Below are 20,202 nucleotides of genomic sequence, written 5' to 3' on the forward strand. Positions count from 1 at the left end.
AATGCATTGACAAAACCGCAGAGCAAAACGACCCATCGTAATTAAGAGGGCACAGCAGTCTTGGTGCAATGAATGCAACCCATAAATCTCTTGTTCTGGTTAAGGCAGTGCCAAAGGACTCGCTAAGCACAAAGGTAAGTTGTACACTGAAACCTACATAACCTGGATATAACGAATGATTGTATATAATGATGTCAATAAAAAAATGCAGGACCCTCAAGTTTCGCCTTTAAAGTTGAACGCGACGTCATCCTGTCCCTAGTGCGTACTCCGAATACTTGGTGCATGAAATTTTTTCGAACTTGCTATGCATCAACCACGTGGCCTTAAGAAAATAGGTGCAGTAACATGTGTGCCTCTTTTGAAGTCGTCGTTCTGACACCTGATGGAAATGTACGCTTGTACCATGCAATATTACTGCAATATCTCGTGGTGTACTGTGAATAGGGTATACAGGGCACGTATGTAAATTGTGAGTTACGTTCACCGCATTTCCAAGCAGAGGAAGTCATTTTCACTGTATTCACAAGCAGATGCATGGCTGTGCGGTAGAACATCCACTTGCCACGCAATTGACCCAGGTTAGATCCCTATTCTGACCCAATTTTTTTTATTATTTATTTTATTTGCACTGTTCTAAATTTTTCGGTCACTCATTAGATGATTTTTCGTTCACAATCAATGACGCCGAAATTTCTGCAAAACAGGCTCTTTAACGCTATCGTGTTAAAAAGCTCTGTCATAGATACAGTGCCACAATTATGTGTTTATAACACATTTTCGGATCTAACAAAGTATTTTCATGGCAGGTGTGAATGTTATAATAAGGTTCGAGTGTATTCGCTGGTGGTATTTGGACCGAAAGACATGTTGGCATAGTCGTACGGAAGGATTCGTGGCACTGTGCCACCAAAAATGTCATTCCTGTGCAGCTGCATATCAAGTTTGTCACAAATGAGACTGCAACTTTGCAGCTGCTGCGCAAGATGCCATGGCAAGTGCCGCTATGTATTAGCGTTGCCAGCACAAATCTCTCGCACAGAGACCAGCTACAAAAGCAACCTCGCCAAAATGCATTTAAAAAGCATGTGCTACATGGCAAATAAAAAGGCAACAATGCACCAAAGAAAATATTTATTTACAAGGAGCTCAGCAAGAGAAGCATGGACCGAGTTACAAAAATTTTCGCAATCTCAGCACTCCATCAGGAGTTGCGCCACCACTTCCACCATGTTGAATAAAATGGTTGTCGAATGCTACAATGCGTAATAAAACGTGATAACAAATGATTGCTGCTTTTATGTACACGGATCTCTTGCAGTTGCAGGCATCAAATGTCTTTTGTAGCACCTTTTCAACCGATAAGAGCGAATTTCCACCAGCATGTTCTAAATAACTCGGGGCGGTTCAGTAAAACCCCTGCTGATAACAGCACAACCATAGTTCATTAGTAAGAAGACAATCGTAACCCTCAAATATCACCACAATACACCACGTAAATGGGTATTGCGCTGTGCGAAGCCTGTATTGAGAGCAAAGTGATCACATAACTAAAATTGCTGGTACACGTCACACATTCATGTATACCACCAGTACGTTGCCTAGTCGATGTTTGAAATAAGGCTTTCCAGCAGTGAGTTTGACAAGACTGACATTCCTCGTCTTTCGTGTCATGCATACACAAAGTGTGCCACAAGTGAAAAAAATAAAATTAAGCTGTACGTGTTGTTTACTCAAACCTGATTTATTACAAAGAGCTTTGAAAGTTCATTAAAAGTAATGTGTGAGCCAAATTGTGACAATGTATAACCAGGTTAGTGTCTCATACACGGATTTTTCGGTAAAAGTGGATTTTGTGAGAATAACAACATCGCGCAGGTATTGTCACAAGATGTCCCAGGTTATTCAAAACAAATGACTGTACCTTTCCATTCATCTTCAATTGAATAATAATGTGGCGTGACGAAATGTGCACTAAAACAACTTTCAACTTCAGTGCTTCAGGAAAAACAGGCGTTTAACATGCCGAAACCACCATAATCATATAGTGCTTTTGGGATGTGAAACCGCACATACTATCAATTGACCGAAAACAGGCGTGATGATAGAACCTACCGCCACGAGCATTTAAAAACCTTGTCACGCACAACACCCAATGCGGGGGTCATCATGACGATGTTGATGAGCTTAACTCAACCAAATAACCGCAGTGGGAGACTAAGCGAATGATTCCATTCCCAACATTCGTCTTTATCCTGGTGGAACCTATACAAGAACCGGACTTATGTCCCTGGTTGTTGCGAGCGCGCCGTCTTTTTGGTGTTGGCACCAGCTGCAATGCTGATCTTGGTGGGCATACTGTTACGGAATGAAAGCTAGCAACGAAGAATTCGACCCAGGGCTATTCACTGCTCCAACACAACGTCACGACTGTGACGCAAGGGGCTGCATGAGAGGGTCAACCTGCCATGTCCAGCAGGGACTGGAGGGAAGTGGGCACCCACGTCTTGCCGTTGAAGACAAAGATGACATTTCGATCGAGGTACAGCATAACATGGCCGAGCCGGTAGACCTGTTTGCCCTCTTGAAATCGGTGTGCCATGGGAACAAACAGAAGGTTCTTCTCTTGGGCCTGGAAATGCCAAGAGCAAACACGCGAACTCTCACCTCACTCATGACAACAGCTGGAGGATGCGGCCCAACTTATTAAAAAGAGAAAGACATCAAAAGCTGTGCGGATGCACTATTGAACTATTCTACTTAAGCAAGAAAACAGCAAAAGATTGTTTGCAATAGCTTCAGCCTGCACGTGAACGATGGGCAATTCACAGATGTGACAGCTTTGTCCAGGGTTTTACTGACCTTTCGGCAAATGTTTCTCATTCGCTCTCACCACAAAGATCACATAGCTAAACTGCTTATTTGCTCCTAATGCACAATTTGTGTTCTGATCAAGTGCTTCGTAATGTGTAAAAGATGACAGAAACTCTTCAATATACTATATGTAGTTCGCTAGGCTGAACTTGAAAACTGTTTTATTTTGAAATCAAAACGTCCGCTTCTCATATGAAAATGATTGGTATATCCTAGACAGTGTAACACAGTGTAAGAGATGTGACCAGAGAAACGTAGACTCACTCTTTGCTCGATTAGCTCTTTGAAGGTCATCTGCGCATTGGCTGGAGTGGTAGAAGTTCGTATAGTCTGCATGTGCTGCAAAGCAACAAGGAGGTCAGTGTTGAGCACATCAGACCACATGGGCAATTGATTCTACAATTTCCTTTTTTTTAAAAAGAAGTTTGCCTCACATTTTTTTGAAATATCCTGAAGTATGCATTAAATACAGAGTATGGCACACCTTGATAATGACACAACATCAAAACCATTGTCACAACCACCCTCACTGTCACAACAACGTGACAATATGCATTCGCCTTATAACTTACAAAGTGTACCAAAGGGCAGGATACAAGAACGAACAGGACACCAATCAACGTGTGAATACATGAGCGCACAAGGTAGAAGGAAGGAAAGCACTTGACAGGAAAGACGCTCAAAGGTAAAATCTAGTTTCTCACAAATGTCAGTGGCAGCCAGCCACCTAAGAAACATGCACTGTATTCGAGTCCTGCAACCAAATGTTGTCACAGGCAACCAGCTGTGACAATGTGTAACGGGAAGTTTATCCGACGTCCATTTGGAACACCTAGCCATGCATGGTTTACCTCGGTATGCGTCATATACAATGTACGGGAAACCTTGACAATGACACGCTGTCACAACTACCTTTACAGTCACAACCATGTGAAAGTATGCATTTGTCTTCAAATTCAGCAAGTGCAACAAAGGACGTCATAGGACACAGTACTTTGATACGCTTGAGAGGCTTTGAGCAGTAGTTTTACACAGATGGCAGTGGCAGCAAGCTACATACAGAACACGCACTGTATTTTAGTCCCACATATAGAACACTTACACTGTACTCCGGTCGTCCGCCAGCAGCTTCCTGAGGCATGTGCTGTGGTGGTGGCGGTGCTGGCCTGTATCCCAAGAGCCCTGGTGGTGCCTGCGGCCCACCTCCGGGAATGGGCGGCACTACTGGCAGGCCCGACACAGCACGATTCATCATGTCCAGTGCCACCTTGAATTGCTCTGTGTAAAACAGTGGCCAGAGGACAAAGACTCTCAGAATTTTGGAGAGATGACTGTGAACTTCTTGCAGCAGGAGAAATCACTTAATCGTTACAAATACTGTGGCGAAAAAAAATGTAAGCCAGAGCAGTAACAGCAGCGTTCTTAGTGCCACTAAGTTCACCTGGGTCAAGTATGGGACCAGCTGAAAGTGTCAAAGAATTGAACCTGCCAACTATTCATGCAAAGTTCTACAAAGATGAACGAAGGACGCTTGTGCAGTAATGATTTATGCATAAAAAATGGTAGTCTCGCGCTTGAAAACCCTAAATCTTCCAATCCTACATTATGAATCTGCGCAGAAATATATGTTGTACTACCATTAATATGCATGAAAATAAAGGATTTGAACAAAAAAGAATAAACTTCTTCCATGGGGCTCGTTAATATGTTAGACATCACCCAATGAGTTGAACAGGCAATTAGGCCAGGGATAGCATAGATGACAATCAGAGTATTCTTTAACATCAGTGTACTAATTGGGGCATAAATTTAAATTAATTAAGATGAACCAAACATTTTTTATCCAATTCAACTCATTTCAATTTCCATCATCCTACCTACATTTGCAGCCTGTTAAAATAAAAATAGTCGCCAGACTGACCGCGCACGCAGGTCTGCTGCAGCAGGGCATCGGAGAAGAGGGACTTCCAGCCCGTGTACCACTTGGAGATCTCCTGATAGTTCGGGTTGTGCTGCAGCCATCCCGCCAGCACCTGCAGCCACTGGGGGAAGAAAGTCTTCTCCAGCAGAGTGGCCATGCTGGACGCTGGGCAGAGGTCCTCCCACGCCATCACCCACTGCCAGACGTCTGCGCAACAAGACCGGTTGTGAAACGATGGGACGGTGGGAGTGACCGATTCACTGAATAAAACAAGACAAGAGTTTACGGGAGGACGGAGGCTTGAATGAGACAAAGAACCATCAAAAGAAGAAATGTCAATGAAGCCAACTTTTCGCCAATGGGACCCTTCTTTGTCTTCCCCACCCCCACAGCTTCGCCGCATTGACCCCATTGTTATGGTGCCCGAATTCTGATCGAAAGGTTGCAGAATGGTATGCTAAATCCTACGGCTGCACTTTGATGGAGGCGGATAGGCTAGAGGACGGCATGCTTAGATTTAGATGCACGTTAGAGAACCCCAGGCAGTCAAACCTCCTAAAGTTCTTCGCTATGGTGTCTCTCATAACCATATCATGGTTTTGGGACATAAAACTCCAGCAATTACTGTTATCTGTCAGCCCATGATAAAGGCAAGCCCCTACTCCAAACATTGGCTCCAGCAACATTCCTTGTTCAATGACTTCAGAGCACCAGTTGAATGATGTACTCTTCCTGCTGTCCTAATGAGCGCTGATATCTGATAATAAGTGAAAATAAGCACTGTATAATTGCTGTGTGACACAAAACACACAACGAGAAAGAAAAGTTGCAGACTACGTAGACATCTCCAGATAACGTCCAATTGCCTGGGGCCCCGCCACGGTGGTCTAGTGGCTAAGGTACTCAGCTGCTGACCCGCAGGTCGCTGGATCAAATCCCGGTTGTGGCGGCTGCATTCCCGATGGAGGCGGAAATGTTGTAGGCCCGTGTACTCAGATTTGGGTGCACGTTAAAGAACCCCAGGTGGTCGAAATTTCCGAAGCCCTCCACTACGGCGTCTCTCATAATCATATAGTGGTTTTGGGACGTTACACCCCACAAATCAATCACCAATTGCCTGGGACGACTGAAGAAACACCGCTGCATACTTTTGAAGTCGCAGAACATCCACCACATGCTCCCTGAACGTAAAAGAATAATGCTTGGCAAGCAAGAGTGTTAAGAGTGCTCATGTTATATGAGATGCTAAAGTCACATCAAAATGCCAGACCAGCCCTGTAAAACCGTGCGGACAGCACATGTGCCTATATCCTTCATCACACCAAGCGGATACAACTAACTGTACATTGGGGGCTACATAGGCAGTAGGTGTTTATATTTTTTGTGGCATATAATGCCACACTGAAGTCCTTTTGAAATGACCAACCCGACAGCAAAAGTATTTCTTTAACACTTAAAAAAAAAAAAAAAAAAACTAGGACTATTACAAGAAATCAATGAAATTCATGTGCATATTTGACTATGACAACTGCGCAAATGTCTTTTCAAAAAACAAAATTCTCAGCATGCACATAGGCCGCAGCTTTCAGCCCTTATCCCAAACAGTTAATTCCATACCATGCTGGCACTTATCCATAAACGGATAGGGACTTACTTCTTAGGCCACGCGGATCTGTGAACAGTTCGTTAACAAGGTCGTTAGAAGTAATATCAATAATACCCACAAGCTTCACAGAAAAAAGAAGTATCAAATATTTATTGCCCCTTGTGGGGTCAGTAACTGACTCAATGAATAAAGTGAAATGAAAGCACATATTGCTTGCATGTCGCAAGAGCGACCAGCAATTACCCTAATGCTGCGCACTTTGTCACCGAAAAAGAATTTGTGCAAGCTCACAATTTTGTTCCACCAAGATTTGTTAGATTGGCTCAAATTAAACTGATTCGTAATCGAAGTCCTAATCAAGGAACTAAAAATGAGTTGAAGTGCATGCAACAAGCATTCTAATGTCATACCTGGAAGCATATCATTAGGCTTCAAAGAAAAAAAAAACATCACCATTGCATTCTGCCAACATTAACATAGAAGATGAAAGCATATGAAAAGACAAAGTGGAAGTAGGCCAGCTAAAAAGCAGTCACATTTGTGATTTCATGTCACGTCAGGAACGTCACATGATTAACGTCATGTCATGAATCTGCTATCAAAAAACTGAGAGACATGACGAAGTGTGATGAAACGAGGTTGTGATGTCACAAAGCAATGAGCAGTGCGGCACAAAAGTAGATGCGATGGTGTACTCGACACATTGTCGACAAGTACCGAATGTCACAAAATGTGAACACGGTCGTGACATAACAGGGTAAGCAACATGATACAATGTGATCATGCAATGTTGCAGTAGTGACAATTAAAGGGCAATGAATATGATGAAATGAGCAAACGAGTCAGCACAAAATGTGCTCTACTGATGTTCACATCAACATCCACTTGCGACATTTCGAGGACAAGAAAAGGGTGAACAAATGAGAGAACAGAACCGAGACATCACACAGAAATTAAAAATAAGACAACATGAGATGATATGGATGTGACGTGATTTGGAAGTGAATGCCATGAAATGAGAGAAGAGAGTCGTAATGTAATTGGGAAGTAAATGTGATGCAATTGGATTATGTGATGCTGCTGTTACGTCACAGAGAAATGAAGAGCATGACAAAATGAGACATGGCTGTACTGTCACCTGAAAGTGAAGAATGTGATAAAATAATCAAACAAGGTCATGACATAAAAGGGAAACCAAGAATGTGATGAGATAAAGAAACAAGGTCACAATGCAACGGAGAGGCAACGAACGAGATGAAATTAGTAAACATAGTTGTGACAGAACCAGAGAGACACAGAATGTGACAAACAGCGACAAAGAGGACAGATCCTGCTTGCACTCACCCAAGTGCTGTTGGTGTGGGTTGATCGGCATGGTCTGTAGGACAAGTGCCAGTTTGGGCAGAATGTTGGCAACAACAAATGCCTCCAGTGTGCCCTGTGAAAAGACCCCTCGCCATGGTTCCAGAATAAGCTTGGCTGAGCCGTCGCTCGGGTGCCATGCGCTTAGGGCGTTGGCCAGCTTCAGTCTGATGGGTGGGTAAAGAGGCTCCAGTCGCATTCCTGCGTTTGACGAACAAGAAACGCGACGAGATACCCGTAAGCATCTGGGCGTAGCTTGTAGCGAAATGCGATTTTTCTCACGTGCACATATTACCGTAATTACTCGAATCTAACGCACACCTTTTTTCCGGTTAAGCGAGTTCATAAATCGCATGCGCGTTAGAATCAAGTACGAACAAAAAAAATTACGGTCAATCTATTGCCATCGGCAAATCCAAAATGGCCGCCCCCTATGTGCGTCGGCATGGCGCGTCGGCCATTTCTGCCTATGTGTTTCCCATGTGTGGCACTTCGTACGTGTGCTGAGGAGTTCGTCATCTAGTAGTGCATTAGCATCGACGGTGTGGAAGGGCCGACTCCAAAAACTCGAGTGCACCACGATGCCGCTTTTAAAAGAAAAGTCATCGCGTGTGCAGAAACGGACGGAAATCGGGCCGCATCGCGGTTGTTCGGAGTTCCCGCAACGAGCGTGCGGGACCGGCGGAAACAAAAGCAGAAGATTGTCGACAGCAAAGCTTCACGCAAAGGCTTCAGTTGACCACAGCAGGGTCGGTTTCCGCAAATTAAAGAGCTGCTCGGCGAGTATGTGCTTGAGCAGCGAGCGGCACAGCGGCCCGTGACGACAGAACTGCTCCAAGTGCGGGCTATGCAATTAGTCTTAGAAAAAGGTCTGATGCGGAGCCAGTTTAAAGCGAGCAGGTGCTGGCTAACTAACATTATGAAGAGGAAAGGCTTTTCCCTCCGAAGGGGAACATGCATATGCGAAAAGTTTTGCGGAGGAGTACGATGAAAAGCTTCACAGTTTTCAGAGGTTCGACCTAAACTTGCGGCGCAACAACGGCTACCTGCTTGGGCAAATCGGGAATGCCGATCAGACGCCTCTTTACTTCGACATGCCTGGCACCACAACCGTCGAGAAGAAGGGGGCGAAGCAAGTTCGCGTGCTGACATCGGTCCACGGTAAAACTACAGTGACGGCAATGCTCTGTTACACGTCAGATGGGCACAAGCTTCGCCCGCACCTCATATTTAAATAGAAGACGCTCCCGAAAGGAGTCGTTTTTTCGAGTGGTGTGATCGTGTGGGCCAGCGAGAAAAATGGGTGCGCGTTGCAATCGGTGTCTTAAGGCCAAACCACATAAGGGCGAAAATGCACGCGACAGCGACGAGCGACGCGATGTAGATCGGCTTCGCGCGAGCAGTCGCTAGCGCAGGCAAACCTCATTCACGCGACGGCTTCGGCGAGCGAACTTCACTGTTGCTGGCATGAGGCCGTCTACTCGCACCAAGAAAACCGCGTAGCGAGCGGTATGCAATTTAAAAATAAGATGTATTGTTGTGTAATGAAACGGAAAGTGTTTATTATTGCCTTGCAGCACTTGGTACATGCGTAATAAACATTGCGTTATTTTTGTTGCGCATACGTGACTCGGGAAGGGTCACGTGCACCTACGTAGTCTTTGTCTTTTCCGGTTTTTCGCTATTGGCTGCTTGAGCCCAGCACTTCCGGGCGATGAGCGACGGTTTCGAATTATGGAGAACCGAGTGATCGCGCGAAAACGAACACGCGACACGTCGCGCGAACGCCCTGTTTCGTCGCTCATAGCGCCGCTGTCGCGTGCATTTTCGCGCTTATGTGGTTTGGCCCTTACGTTTTTTTTTTCCGCGGTGAAAATCGGGTGCGCGTTACAATCGAGGGCGCGGTAGAATCGAGTAAATACGGTAGTTGCTCAAGATTACAAGAGACCAAAGTACACTCAAACCCAATTATAACGAACTTGTGTCTTACACAAAATTGAGTTCGTTGTAAACGAAAATTCATCTAAAAGGTACATTCCTAACATGATATCTATTGCAAGACTGTTGTTCATCTACTTCATTATAATTAATATTTCATTACATCTCGGTTTATTATATCGAGGTTTGAGTGCATAACAATTTTAATTGACAATGCAGCATAACAAAATTGTCAAATTTCAATTAAGAATGCCTCAGGTGTTTTAGATTCCAAAACTTGTGATAAATGCACCTTACGCCCTTCAGGAACGTCAACCCTTTCCCTGTTTCAGACGAGCGCAGCTCGTCCTTGCACAACTGTCCCTAAACCATTTTGCATGAGTGAAGCTCTTCCTATTGAAAGAGAACGTTTTCCATCAATAAAACGACTAAAGTTATGGAATGATTCATATTTTCAGAATACACAACTTCCCAACAGCACTGTTGTTTTTTATTTTTGCTATTAACAAGCAGGTGGCTGGCCTTTTTCATGACTATAACTTTGCATGTGCTATGTCTTTTTTTTTTCAACAGGAAGAACTTGTCTTTTAAAAAAGAAAATATTCAGCACCATGTGTTAAAAAAAGTTTTAAAGAGTAAACTTCTAAAAATATTAAAATGGGTAGTGAATTGAAGAACAACACAGAAAAAAATATTCTAGATATCCTTATCAAGTATTCTTTCTGATTTCTGTTTCCATCTAATGGGCTTAAAGGGTTGATTAACAGAGAGAAAATGTAGGCATAGCCGAATTTTTGCACGAAAACATGAGCACTTGCACACTGGAGACCTCTCAGGTCAACCACAGGTTTACCACACCACAGCTTATCAATCTGGTGTATCAGATTGTATTGTGGCTTTTTGACTTAGTCCAACGAAGAGTTCCCTCATCACTAGACTTACTTTCCGGGTTATTTGCAACGTGATCTGATTCTTCTTCAAGAATGAGCATTCAAACTGTGGCAGCTGGTTTCAAAGCCAGGACATCACAAAAACTGCGCAAGGAAATACTGGTGTTGTGCCACCAGAGGTATTTAATTTTCACGTGTTTCTTGAAGAATCAGAAATGGTTCTGTTTTCCAATGCAATAGTTTAGGGTCCTTGAGGCGAAAAGCTGCACTACACAGCTTGAATGTGCCTGAAAGCTCTCACACGGCAGCAGCAACACTAAATGTTGGCTTACTGAGCACCACCTTGTTGCAACAATGACCAAATTGCTATTGCAGAAGTGCAATTTCCTAGTACAACTCAACAAGATCTGGCAAAAATCACAGAAGCGTCAGGCGGGTCCAGGCACCCTTGTGTTCAGGCTGATAGAAGGACACCGCACAACAGGACCCCCCTTGAGATTTATGTTTTAAGAATCTTTCTTAAATTGCTTGACAATAAAGCACACTCTGCATAAAAACAACTCTGAAATCTGAAGCTTTCTGAAGCTTTCCAAAGAGCCAAAACGAAGTACAAAAACGAAAGCTACTTTTTGCTTCAAAAGGCACTGCAGAGCACAGGCTTTCTTAAATAATACCAGTTGACGTGCCACACAAATGTTTTATTATGCCAGGCATTAAAACGCGAAGTAAATAAAAGATGCCCAATTATCTACTATTATTTATTTATGTTGATGATTCTGAAGAAGCTGTTGACGATGAGGTATGAACTTGATGGCCTAACTATGATTGTGTAATTAAAAAATAATACTTGTTTCTAAAAACTTTCAAAGGGCAATTTCAATTTTTATACTATTGGAAACAAACCGTATATTTATTGAAACGAAATGGCAGCCATAGCAGGATGTGTCCTCCACTGATTTTTCCCCGATTTACATTACTGTCAACAAGGCATTTTTCCTTAGTGTTGCTTCACTGTTTTTCTATCAAGCTTGTTCACATCACACGCACACAAAAAGCACCTTGTAGTAGTGGTGCAAGGCTGAACTGACAGCAGAGCTTTTGGTTGACCTAAATTTTTAGCAAGAGCTTTATAGCGCAAAATATAATGGTAATTATATAATTACTAATTAACACAGTGATAACTTTATTGATTCTAATTAGCACAGTCATCTTTGTTCCTGTCTGTTTTTCTTAGTGATTGTTTCTTTCTTTTCTCTGTCTATTGCTTATCCTGTGCTCCTCCTCTGTTTTGTTCAGCAGACCCACGAACCGAAAAAATGCTTGCATTGCACATCCACCCTAATCTGCCAAATTACAATGCAATACAGAAAAATGTAGTATAACTATCCTCTCTTCTTGAATATAAGTCGCCAATCGCAAACTGTACTTACACTCAATCCTAAGATGAACAAAACGAAAAGAGCATGGAACGGCTGAACAAAAGCATAGCATGCACTATGTGCTACTCAGGTCACGGTAGAATGAAACTCTTGAACAAATGTGCTGTTAAACACATTATGATAGCCTGGGAAGAAGGCGATTCCTGACAACTGCCTTATCATCGCGGTAATACAACTCTACAGAGTGTCACCATTGTGATGCTTTTGTGACTCACCCATCAGAGGAAGCCATGGATGCAGCCACGAGTGGATTGGCATGGTGTCAGTCAGTGGATTCCATGCTTCCACCTCGGTTTGCAGCTTCATAAGCACAAACTGGTCCAGGATGTTTTCCAACATCCATCGAGGCAGCAGGGGCATCCACGTCTCAAGCAACTCAATCAGCGGATCACATTCTCGTGGTGACCAATCCCTGCTTGCCAAAAAGAAAAATAGAAAAACAGTCTCGCGTCACGATCGGCAACAACAAAATTTTTTCTGTGTTGTAAGGAGCGAGTTGTTGTCAAAGTAAACACAACAATAAAAGAGATGAATGAACATTTGTGCACTCTGGCTGCACAGGCTAACCTATACAGCTGAAGCCTTCACTTCATTTCGTACACAGCAGCCAATGCTGTGGAGGCCAGCCAGGCTTCTTGTAGTAGATGTGTATGCACAAGGAAATAGTTCCTCCATGTGTTTCAAACCAACAATGTCATTTCTTTCACTTTCATGCAGAGCAATAGAATATTTTGTGGCTTAGAGATAAACAATGCTGTCATACAGCTGTGAATATGTTGTATATCTCCTAGTGTTTCACCGTCTTCATTTCCTGGTTTTTCATTTGAAGCACCGCAATGCCTGTGCTCTTGCTCGGCTAGCACGAGCACTTATAATGATGCAATGCGGCTATGAGGCATGCGAAGTTGTGCTTGACTATGGCGGAGCTAAAAACGGACGATGAAAACTGACATCACATGTATCGGGAAAGAAACATACCATCTATTATTCATTGAAACTCCTTCACAGACATTGTCACCATCACATCATTGTGTCTGCCATGGTGGTTCAGCAACTGGGTTAAGGCGATTGCTCATCGAAAATTCGTGGCACTGAATAAAGGCTGCGGCAGCTGAATTTCGATGGGCGCGACATGTTGTGGGCCCGTGCACTTACCTCTAGATGCACATTAAAGAACTCTGAATATTCGAAGTTCTCGGGCCCTTCCATATATATTCTCCCATATACGTATCGTAGTTTTGGTACATAAAACCATCAACGATTATCTATGACGTCACTGAGATAAAGTGCCGAAAGAACCAAACAAGAGACGAAATGGTCGGCAAAGGTGGCTGAACTCACAGTATCGCTTGCCGCACTGGTGGCATCCAGGTCTCCCAGACCAAGTAGTGGTAGGGGTCGTCCTCGGGCGCGTTACGGTGGTCGTGGGTTCTGCTGCCATATATCTCTAGCAGGTCCCGCCACCTGCAGAACAGGCTGACGTGGGCGTCCCGCTCCTTCAAGGGTGACCAGGACTCCAGCTCTTTTTTCACCTGCAGAAGTGTGCCACAGCTTTCTCAGTTACCGAAAGAATATTAATACACTCAAACCTCTATGTAACGACCATAAATATAGTGAAATACTGGTTATAACAAAGTAAATCAAAAATAGTTTTGCAATGGGTACAGTGTTAGGAATAACCTTTATAATGAAGTTTTGGATATACTAATAAACTTACTTTCATGTAGGATGCAGCTTTCTTATAATGAAATTTGCATGTAGTTCGAAATTTATCAATTCAAGCTGATGGGTAATTCGAACTGCAAGCTCAAGCATGTAAAGATGGCACAAATCTCATAATTCAAAATGATTGGTGATTCGCACTGAAAGCAGGGGCATGCAAAGATGGCATTGTTCATAGCTCTGTTTAGTTCAATCTGCGTAGTATTCAAGCAAATATGTGATCTCTCTGAAATCGAAATTACTGAGGTTCTATTTACGAATTGTGCACCAAGATTTATTAACACATTAAAAGCTCCTTAACTTGACAACAGTTAATTTGTAAAATCAGACAGTTAGGACACATTCTCTGGTCCCAGCAAACATGTGTATAGTCTCCCTGTAATGCCCACTGTATCATATTTGATACATTGAATATAATACCACAATAAAGCTACTAAAAGCCACTAAAGGTGTCAAGATAGGCAGCTATTGCAGATTTGACATGTTATGAAGGAGGTACAGTGACTTACATATTTTATGATAATTATTCATTTCCTGTTATTAATAATTAAGTTATGCTTCAAACTAAATTTCATTCATATTTTTCTTCAAATGAACTGTACAAGAAATGAAAAAACAGTCAGCGATTTCATGCAATTTTTCTAAAGGCATAACTGTTCGTGGGCATTAACTTGTTGAGTCAGTCGTATTTGGTCGCAACCCGTTTAAGGAAAGAACGAAAAACAACCAGAAAATCAAGTTTTTGCAGACCATCTCTTTACATTCCTGACATAACTGCACACTAATTTGTAATGTTCCATAACTAAATACCCCCAACTTCATTATTATCCTACACTAAAAAGCCAAAACCCATGCTTCCAGCTGTTTAAATTGAGGGCGAAAAGCAAACGATTTTTGATGCCCTTCCTGTGATGGAGAAGCAATATTTTTGTTCTAAAAAATTCTCTTGTAGTTGAGGTAAGCAGATTCGTGCATCATAAGGTAAATTTTGCCATGATATTAACATAAGAAACTGTTCTAAATTAGAGCATCTGTTTAAGTTTTAATGAAGGCATTTTCTATATCTGGTTTAGCAGCCCACAACATTGATAGGAAATGGGCTCAAGCAATAATTTTTTTACTTTACGACTCATTAAAAACATCATTAATGAATTCTGTGGGTTTTACATTGCTTCGTAGCTTGTGCTTAATTCGCTAATTAAGTCTTAAACAAAGAAATAGCTGCGTGTGATATTTTGGAAACTACTTGTGATAGAAAAAAAATTGAATATGTGAAATCAGCTTACAAACATACCTAAACTGAGCAAATTCTTTCAAAATCAATCAAGATTCTAAAAAAAGTTTTTAATAACCACGTCTGCTCATCTTTGTCTTTCATACGCGAGTTCCCACAATCATATTGTTTCGGGCGGGTTCCCGCAAAGATGTTTTCTGCGAATGCAGCCGTAAGTGTAGTCTTCAATTCGAATAATTCTCAGAGTGCGCCAATCACATAGTGCTTTGCTGCGCAACGCTAGACGGCCGAAACAGTGTTTGCGGACAGCCGCAATCACATGGCGCAGTCTACATTCTCCAGCGCCCTCAGCACGAACCATATGCGACAACAATGCTTCACATTAATATTGGTTTAGCACGTTTCAGATTATGGGAGTTCTTGAGTCGTGGTCACATTATGAACAAAGTCACAAGTGGCAAAAACTGCAGCTTTGCAATGCTCATATGCAAGGTAAGAAAGAAAATAAAAGTGTATCGACATATTATGAATTCGTTTATCATATTCTTGATACTTCTGATAATTCGGTTAATTTGAACATGTATTTATGTCTTGTGAAAGCCAATCTAATGAGCTTTTACTGTATTGCGTGATTACAGTAACTGGTTGGGCTGTTGCTGCTTTTATTTTTTTTCAATGCTCGACTGTGACCTTTTTTTTTTTTAAACTATGTTCAGGTGATGCTGCTGGCTACGAGAAAGGACCGGTAGAGATTATAGTGAAAATGACGAGATTTCATGATAGGGCTGACCATCGGGCATATGACGGTGATGGCCAAGTCCGAGAGTCCGTACATCTTGTACTCTTCGTAGAATTCGTCTTGCAACGTGTGGAACATGGTCGCGCACTCTTCTAACGTCAAGGGTTCCGCATGATCTTCTTGGCTGCGATCAACCATCCTGTTAAAAAAAAAATAAGAGAGAGAGAGAGAGAAAGAGAAAACAATCAATCACGTTATAACAGCAGTTAATGGTCAAGCAAGTGACGGCACTGCTCAATGCACACATAGCTAGTTCTACAGTCACCAGGAATCATTGCGACATGTCTCAAATCAAATAAGGACAAAAGAAGCTGAGAAGAAGCTGCAATGCCTGAATGAAAGTTCCATAGCCTGTGGTCGAAAGAACCTCATTATTATGCTTCCTATGGTGTGTTTAGATACACCATAAGAAGCATAAGACAACTGATACCAGGGGTACTGCAACCCTCTTTGTCAGCAAAAAATATTTATTAAAAAGTGCGTTTTCGCTTGCATTCGTTTTTCCGGGCTGCCTGATTTTCTGGATGTTTTTGCGGTCCCTTGAGGTTCTGGGAAACCGGACGTCGACTGTACATGCGAACTGGTACAAGCCCGTATAAATGTTTTCAGGGCTTAGCACCCTCCCCTGCAGTGACGCAACCTTTACACTGTATAACATGTGGATTATTATGCTTCTATTCGTTTGTCTTTAATAATTTGAAATTTTCAATAATTTAAATTCGATTTGAAGTGATTTCAAATACTGCATTATTTGTTCGAACATTCGAAGCATTCGAATGTTCGCACAAGCCTACAGAGAACGGTTGATTGCTTTCGCCATGACCATGAGCGGAACATGTTGGCAATCTTTCCCTGCATTCCCAGCAGATTAGGAATTTTTGGTTTGGAACCCGTCGAAATTGCGCTGGGCCGCCATAATTGCATTGACGAGTTTATTTTGGTTATGGTCGCTGTTGCCCTTTTGAAAATAAACTTGGATTGAGAGTTGTTTCGAAATGACAAAAGATGCATGCTCTTCACTACCACCGATAAAAACTTAACAATATCATGACTTATCAACATCATAACACACAGACTGTTAGATTACATTTAAAAAAATGACAGTGTCTACCGCAACAAACGGCAGCAAGCAACCTTGCATGCAGTGGCAGTGGCAAAGCGATACTCGCAGCCAATTCGCAGCGCAAGAGAAATGCAACTGCTGTGAGTGGCAGTTGTTAGCAGGGCAAATAGAGTAAACGAAACAAACACTTTCACTGCAATTTCAGCATGTAAAACAGCTTTTCGGGGACCAGGAAAAAGAATGCATAATCCAATAAAGCTCAACGTTCGGGCAATAAACAAGCTGTTATTGGCGGCTAAGGTCCCCCACGCTACGGGAGGACCAAACTCACGCTTGCACGAGTTCGCTCAGTTTCGCCAGCCTGCGCTCCTGCTTCTCCTCGGCCGTGATGAGCTCTTCGAGACGGTCCAGCTCGTGACGGAGGTTGATGGTGCGGTCTTCCTCGTGCTTGGCGTCGCGGTCGTTCTGCACGATCTGCTGCTCCGTCATGTTGACCAAGAGTTCGAGGTTGTTCGTCAGCTCCGGCACCGAGAACTGCGACCCAACGGCGCGCTTCAGCTCGATCTCCTCGCGCTCGTCAGGCCTCGAGTGTTGCTGGTGCAGCTCGTGATAACCTGCGAGATCAGGATGACAATAAGCCGAGCCAATTCAAACTCGAGTGAACCTCAAGATTTTGTTTGAATTATCAAAAGTCTGAATAATCAGAAGTCCTCATAAATATGACTCGGTGCAACATACCAACTGATGTTTCTGCATTTACTATTCCTCAGGGCTACAGCAATGCCATAGACAGCTCTGCCTCATCGACAGTAGTTTTTACATGTCAGTGATCATAATGGTAGTCGTTCAGCAATCATCGACATGGCTACATAGTGCTGACCTGATAGAACAAGTGGTTAAATAAGACATAATAGTACCCTCCTTTCTTTTTACTTTCATAATTTGTGGTGTAATTTGTTGTGCATAGGCGATCAATCTTCTTTTTGTGGGGGGGTGTGTGTGTGTGGTATACTGAGAACTGTGGTATTTTCTGTCGGCACTTACTTTATAGCTTATAGGCACAGAGCACACTGTTGTAGTTGTTGTACCTATCAGTCATTTTACTTTTTGTTTTCTTATATATATATATATATATATATATATATATATATATATATATATATATATATATATATATATATATATATATATTGTTTTTGTTGCTATTATAATAGTTGGCAATTAAGTGAATGATGTATACATATATGCATGTACACTTTCGCTTTCTCTCAATGCATGATGTTTATTATTATTACCTATGTTTGTATCCACTCCTGCCTGGGCTCTGAATGGGCCTGCAGTATTTCATAAATAAAATAACAGACAAAATGTGTTGTCCCATGACAATAAATTGCCTCATCTTTAGGCACTTTTCCACGTGACACCAGTGTAGTGCGGTGAAATCAACACCACGACGCGCTTGGCACGTAACGGACCAAACTTGGTTTTTTTCTTGGAAGGTCAGATTGTGATTGTAGGTGCGCGCGATTTAGCTGACCAGTGGGACCAAAACTATGACCAGTGGGAGTTGAACCCACCACCTTGCACTTTGACAACAAAATGCCAGCCAGTGTGTCATGGCGGAGGGTTGGAATTTTTATCGTCTATGTTTTACAATTTTTTTGTAATTAGTGTGCCACTTCCCTGCCACTGTACAGTCACAAGCAAACGTTTATCCACAAATTAATGCTGCAAACATGTTTTTTTTTCGTTTTGGCATGTGTACCTTGAGGCCAATTAATCGAAGTAATCCAAGTTAAATTTTGATGAATCTAGCAATGTCAAGCTAAGAAATATACTAATCAGTACTGATTGAGCCAATCACAGTCAATACTAATAGGTTTTTATTGCAGCTACTTAAGACAGTACCCAATTAATCCTAAGTTAAGTGTGATTAAACCAAGCCAACCCAAGATACTTGAGTTACATGTTGTCGAATTATGCTAGTTAAATGTAATTGATACTGAGCTAGGCCTTGTGCCTCCACTCCGAACTGCTACACTTTTGGAGAAATTTTTGTCTTGTCTCTCAAGTTTGGAGAAACTTCTGAGAAGCCACGTACGCACCAGAAAGAACTCGCTGCTCTGGTCCCGTCATGTCGATAACCTTCACCTTGCTGAGCTTGCTCTGTGGACCGGTAGGTGTTTTCTTGTACACGCCTTCAGACTTCACCTCATCGATTGTCTTGTAGACGTACGTCACCTTCTTTTCGCCTTCCTGCATGTGAAACAGATAGAAAAGAACAGATGAAGAGATGCAAACAAATGAACTATGTGAAACTTTCCCAGATTCTCCTAAGTCTTTCCAGGTCCTCTTCCAAGGACCTGGATAATTTCCTGTATCTGTGAAAAATATTTGTACGTTTGTGCAAACATCTTATGCATTCATTTATTAGATGTCTGCTTCCAATACTTGAAACATTGGACGTTATGTCACTTAATCTGAATCACTTCGGTTATAGTTTTAAACGATGTCCTTAAATTTTTAATGTAAATATCTTGCATATCTAACATCTTTCACTCCTTTCTCCTCTCTATATTTTTACTGACCGTTTACTATTTTATTTTACTCGTGATATTCAGCACATTGACCCCTCCTTGTCCCCAACTCCTTTTCACACTTGCCCTCTTCTCTTCTCTAGTTTGGTTTGAAGGGGATGGTACGAAACATACACACAGATGTGCTAGGGTACTCAGTTGAAGTCTTGAAGAAGACATGTCCGCTTGTGGAAACACTGGCTCAAGCCACACCCCGTGTTCAAAAATTTCAGAATCCTATTAGCAGCAGCTTTCAGCAAATAGCTCTTTTGCCTCACCTTGCGCTTCCGCCACTGATTAAGCTCAAGCCGCGCGCCTTTGTGACTCGTCGAGTCCTCCGCTTCCGCTGTCATAAGCTTAGGGCCTTTGGTCTCCGGTCCGTACAGACCGATGGCTCCTTTGCCCTTGCGGACTTTTGCTTCGATGGGTGCCGAGATGCCTTGCAGGTCTCGGCCGAGACCTTTACCCGGCTGGTAGCCCATCTAGAGAGGGAAAGGATACATGGAAATAAGCTCTGGTTTTGCCAATACAAATAATCGACTAAAAAATTTAGTGACTGTGACTAAACTCAGAATTGTAAGTTTTTCCTTCATAATCGTAAAGAGACGGCATCAAGGCCCCAAGGATAGACTGTTCATGTACAAATCTTTCTCTTGCTGATCTTATCGGACGACTCATTCCCACAGAGGCATGGAAATACCACTTTTACATTAGCCTTGCAAGTCAGTTCTGTGGAATCACGCAAGGTGGCGAGAGGTTTAAGAGAAATTGACAGCCA

General features: G+C 42.5%; 1 protein-coding gene across 2 annotated transcripts in view; it reads right to left on the reverse strand.

Moving 5' to 3' along the window:
* Window positions 1-2,050: 2,050 nt before the first annotated feature.
* Window positions 2,051-20,202, reverse strand: part of sip1 (septin interacting protein 1) — a 30,538-nt gene continuing 12,386 nt past the window's right edge. For both annotated transcript variants that reach the window (XM_037416325.2, XM_037416326.2), the window contains 11 exons: window positions 19,703-19,906; window positions 18,954-19,104; window positions 17,180-17,462; window positions 15,777-15,924; window positions 13,372-13,562; window positions 12,246-12,442; window positions 7,746-7,964; window positions 4,796-5,002; window positions 3,977-4,152; window positions 3,139-3,213; window positions 2,051-2,632 (listed from right to left, as the gene is read on the reverse strand). In XM_037416325.2, the coding sequence (XP_037272222.2) occupies window positions 2,459-2,632; window positions 3,139-3,213; window positions 3,977-4,152; window positions 4,796-5,002; window positions 7,746-7,964; window positions 12,246-12,442; window positions 13,372-13,562; window positions 15,777-15,924; window positions 17,180-17,462; window positions 18,954-19,104; window positions 19,703-19,906 (2,025 nt within the window). In that variant the 3' untranslated portion in view covers window positions 2,051-2,458. The remainder of the gene's footprint in view (window positions 2,633-3,138; window positions 3,214-3,976; window positions 4,153-4,795; window positions 5,003-7,745; window positions 7,965-12,245; window positions 12,443-13,371; window positions 13,563-15,776; window positions 15,925-17,179; window positions 17,463-18,953; window positions 19,105-19,702; window positions 19,907-20,202) is intronic.

This window comes from Rhipicephalus microplus, chromosome 8 (genome assembly GCF_043290135.1).
Source record: "Rhipicephalus microplus isolate Deutch F79 chromosome 8, USDA_Rmic, whole genome shotgun sequence".
In the NCBI taxonomy this organism is placed as follows: Eukaryota; Metazoa; Arthropoda; class Arachnida; order Ixodida; family Ixodidae; genus Rhipicephalus; species Rhipicephalus microplus.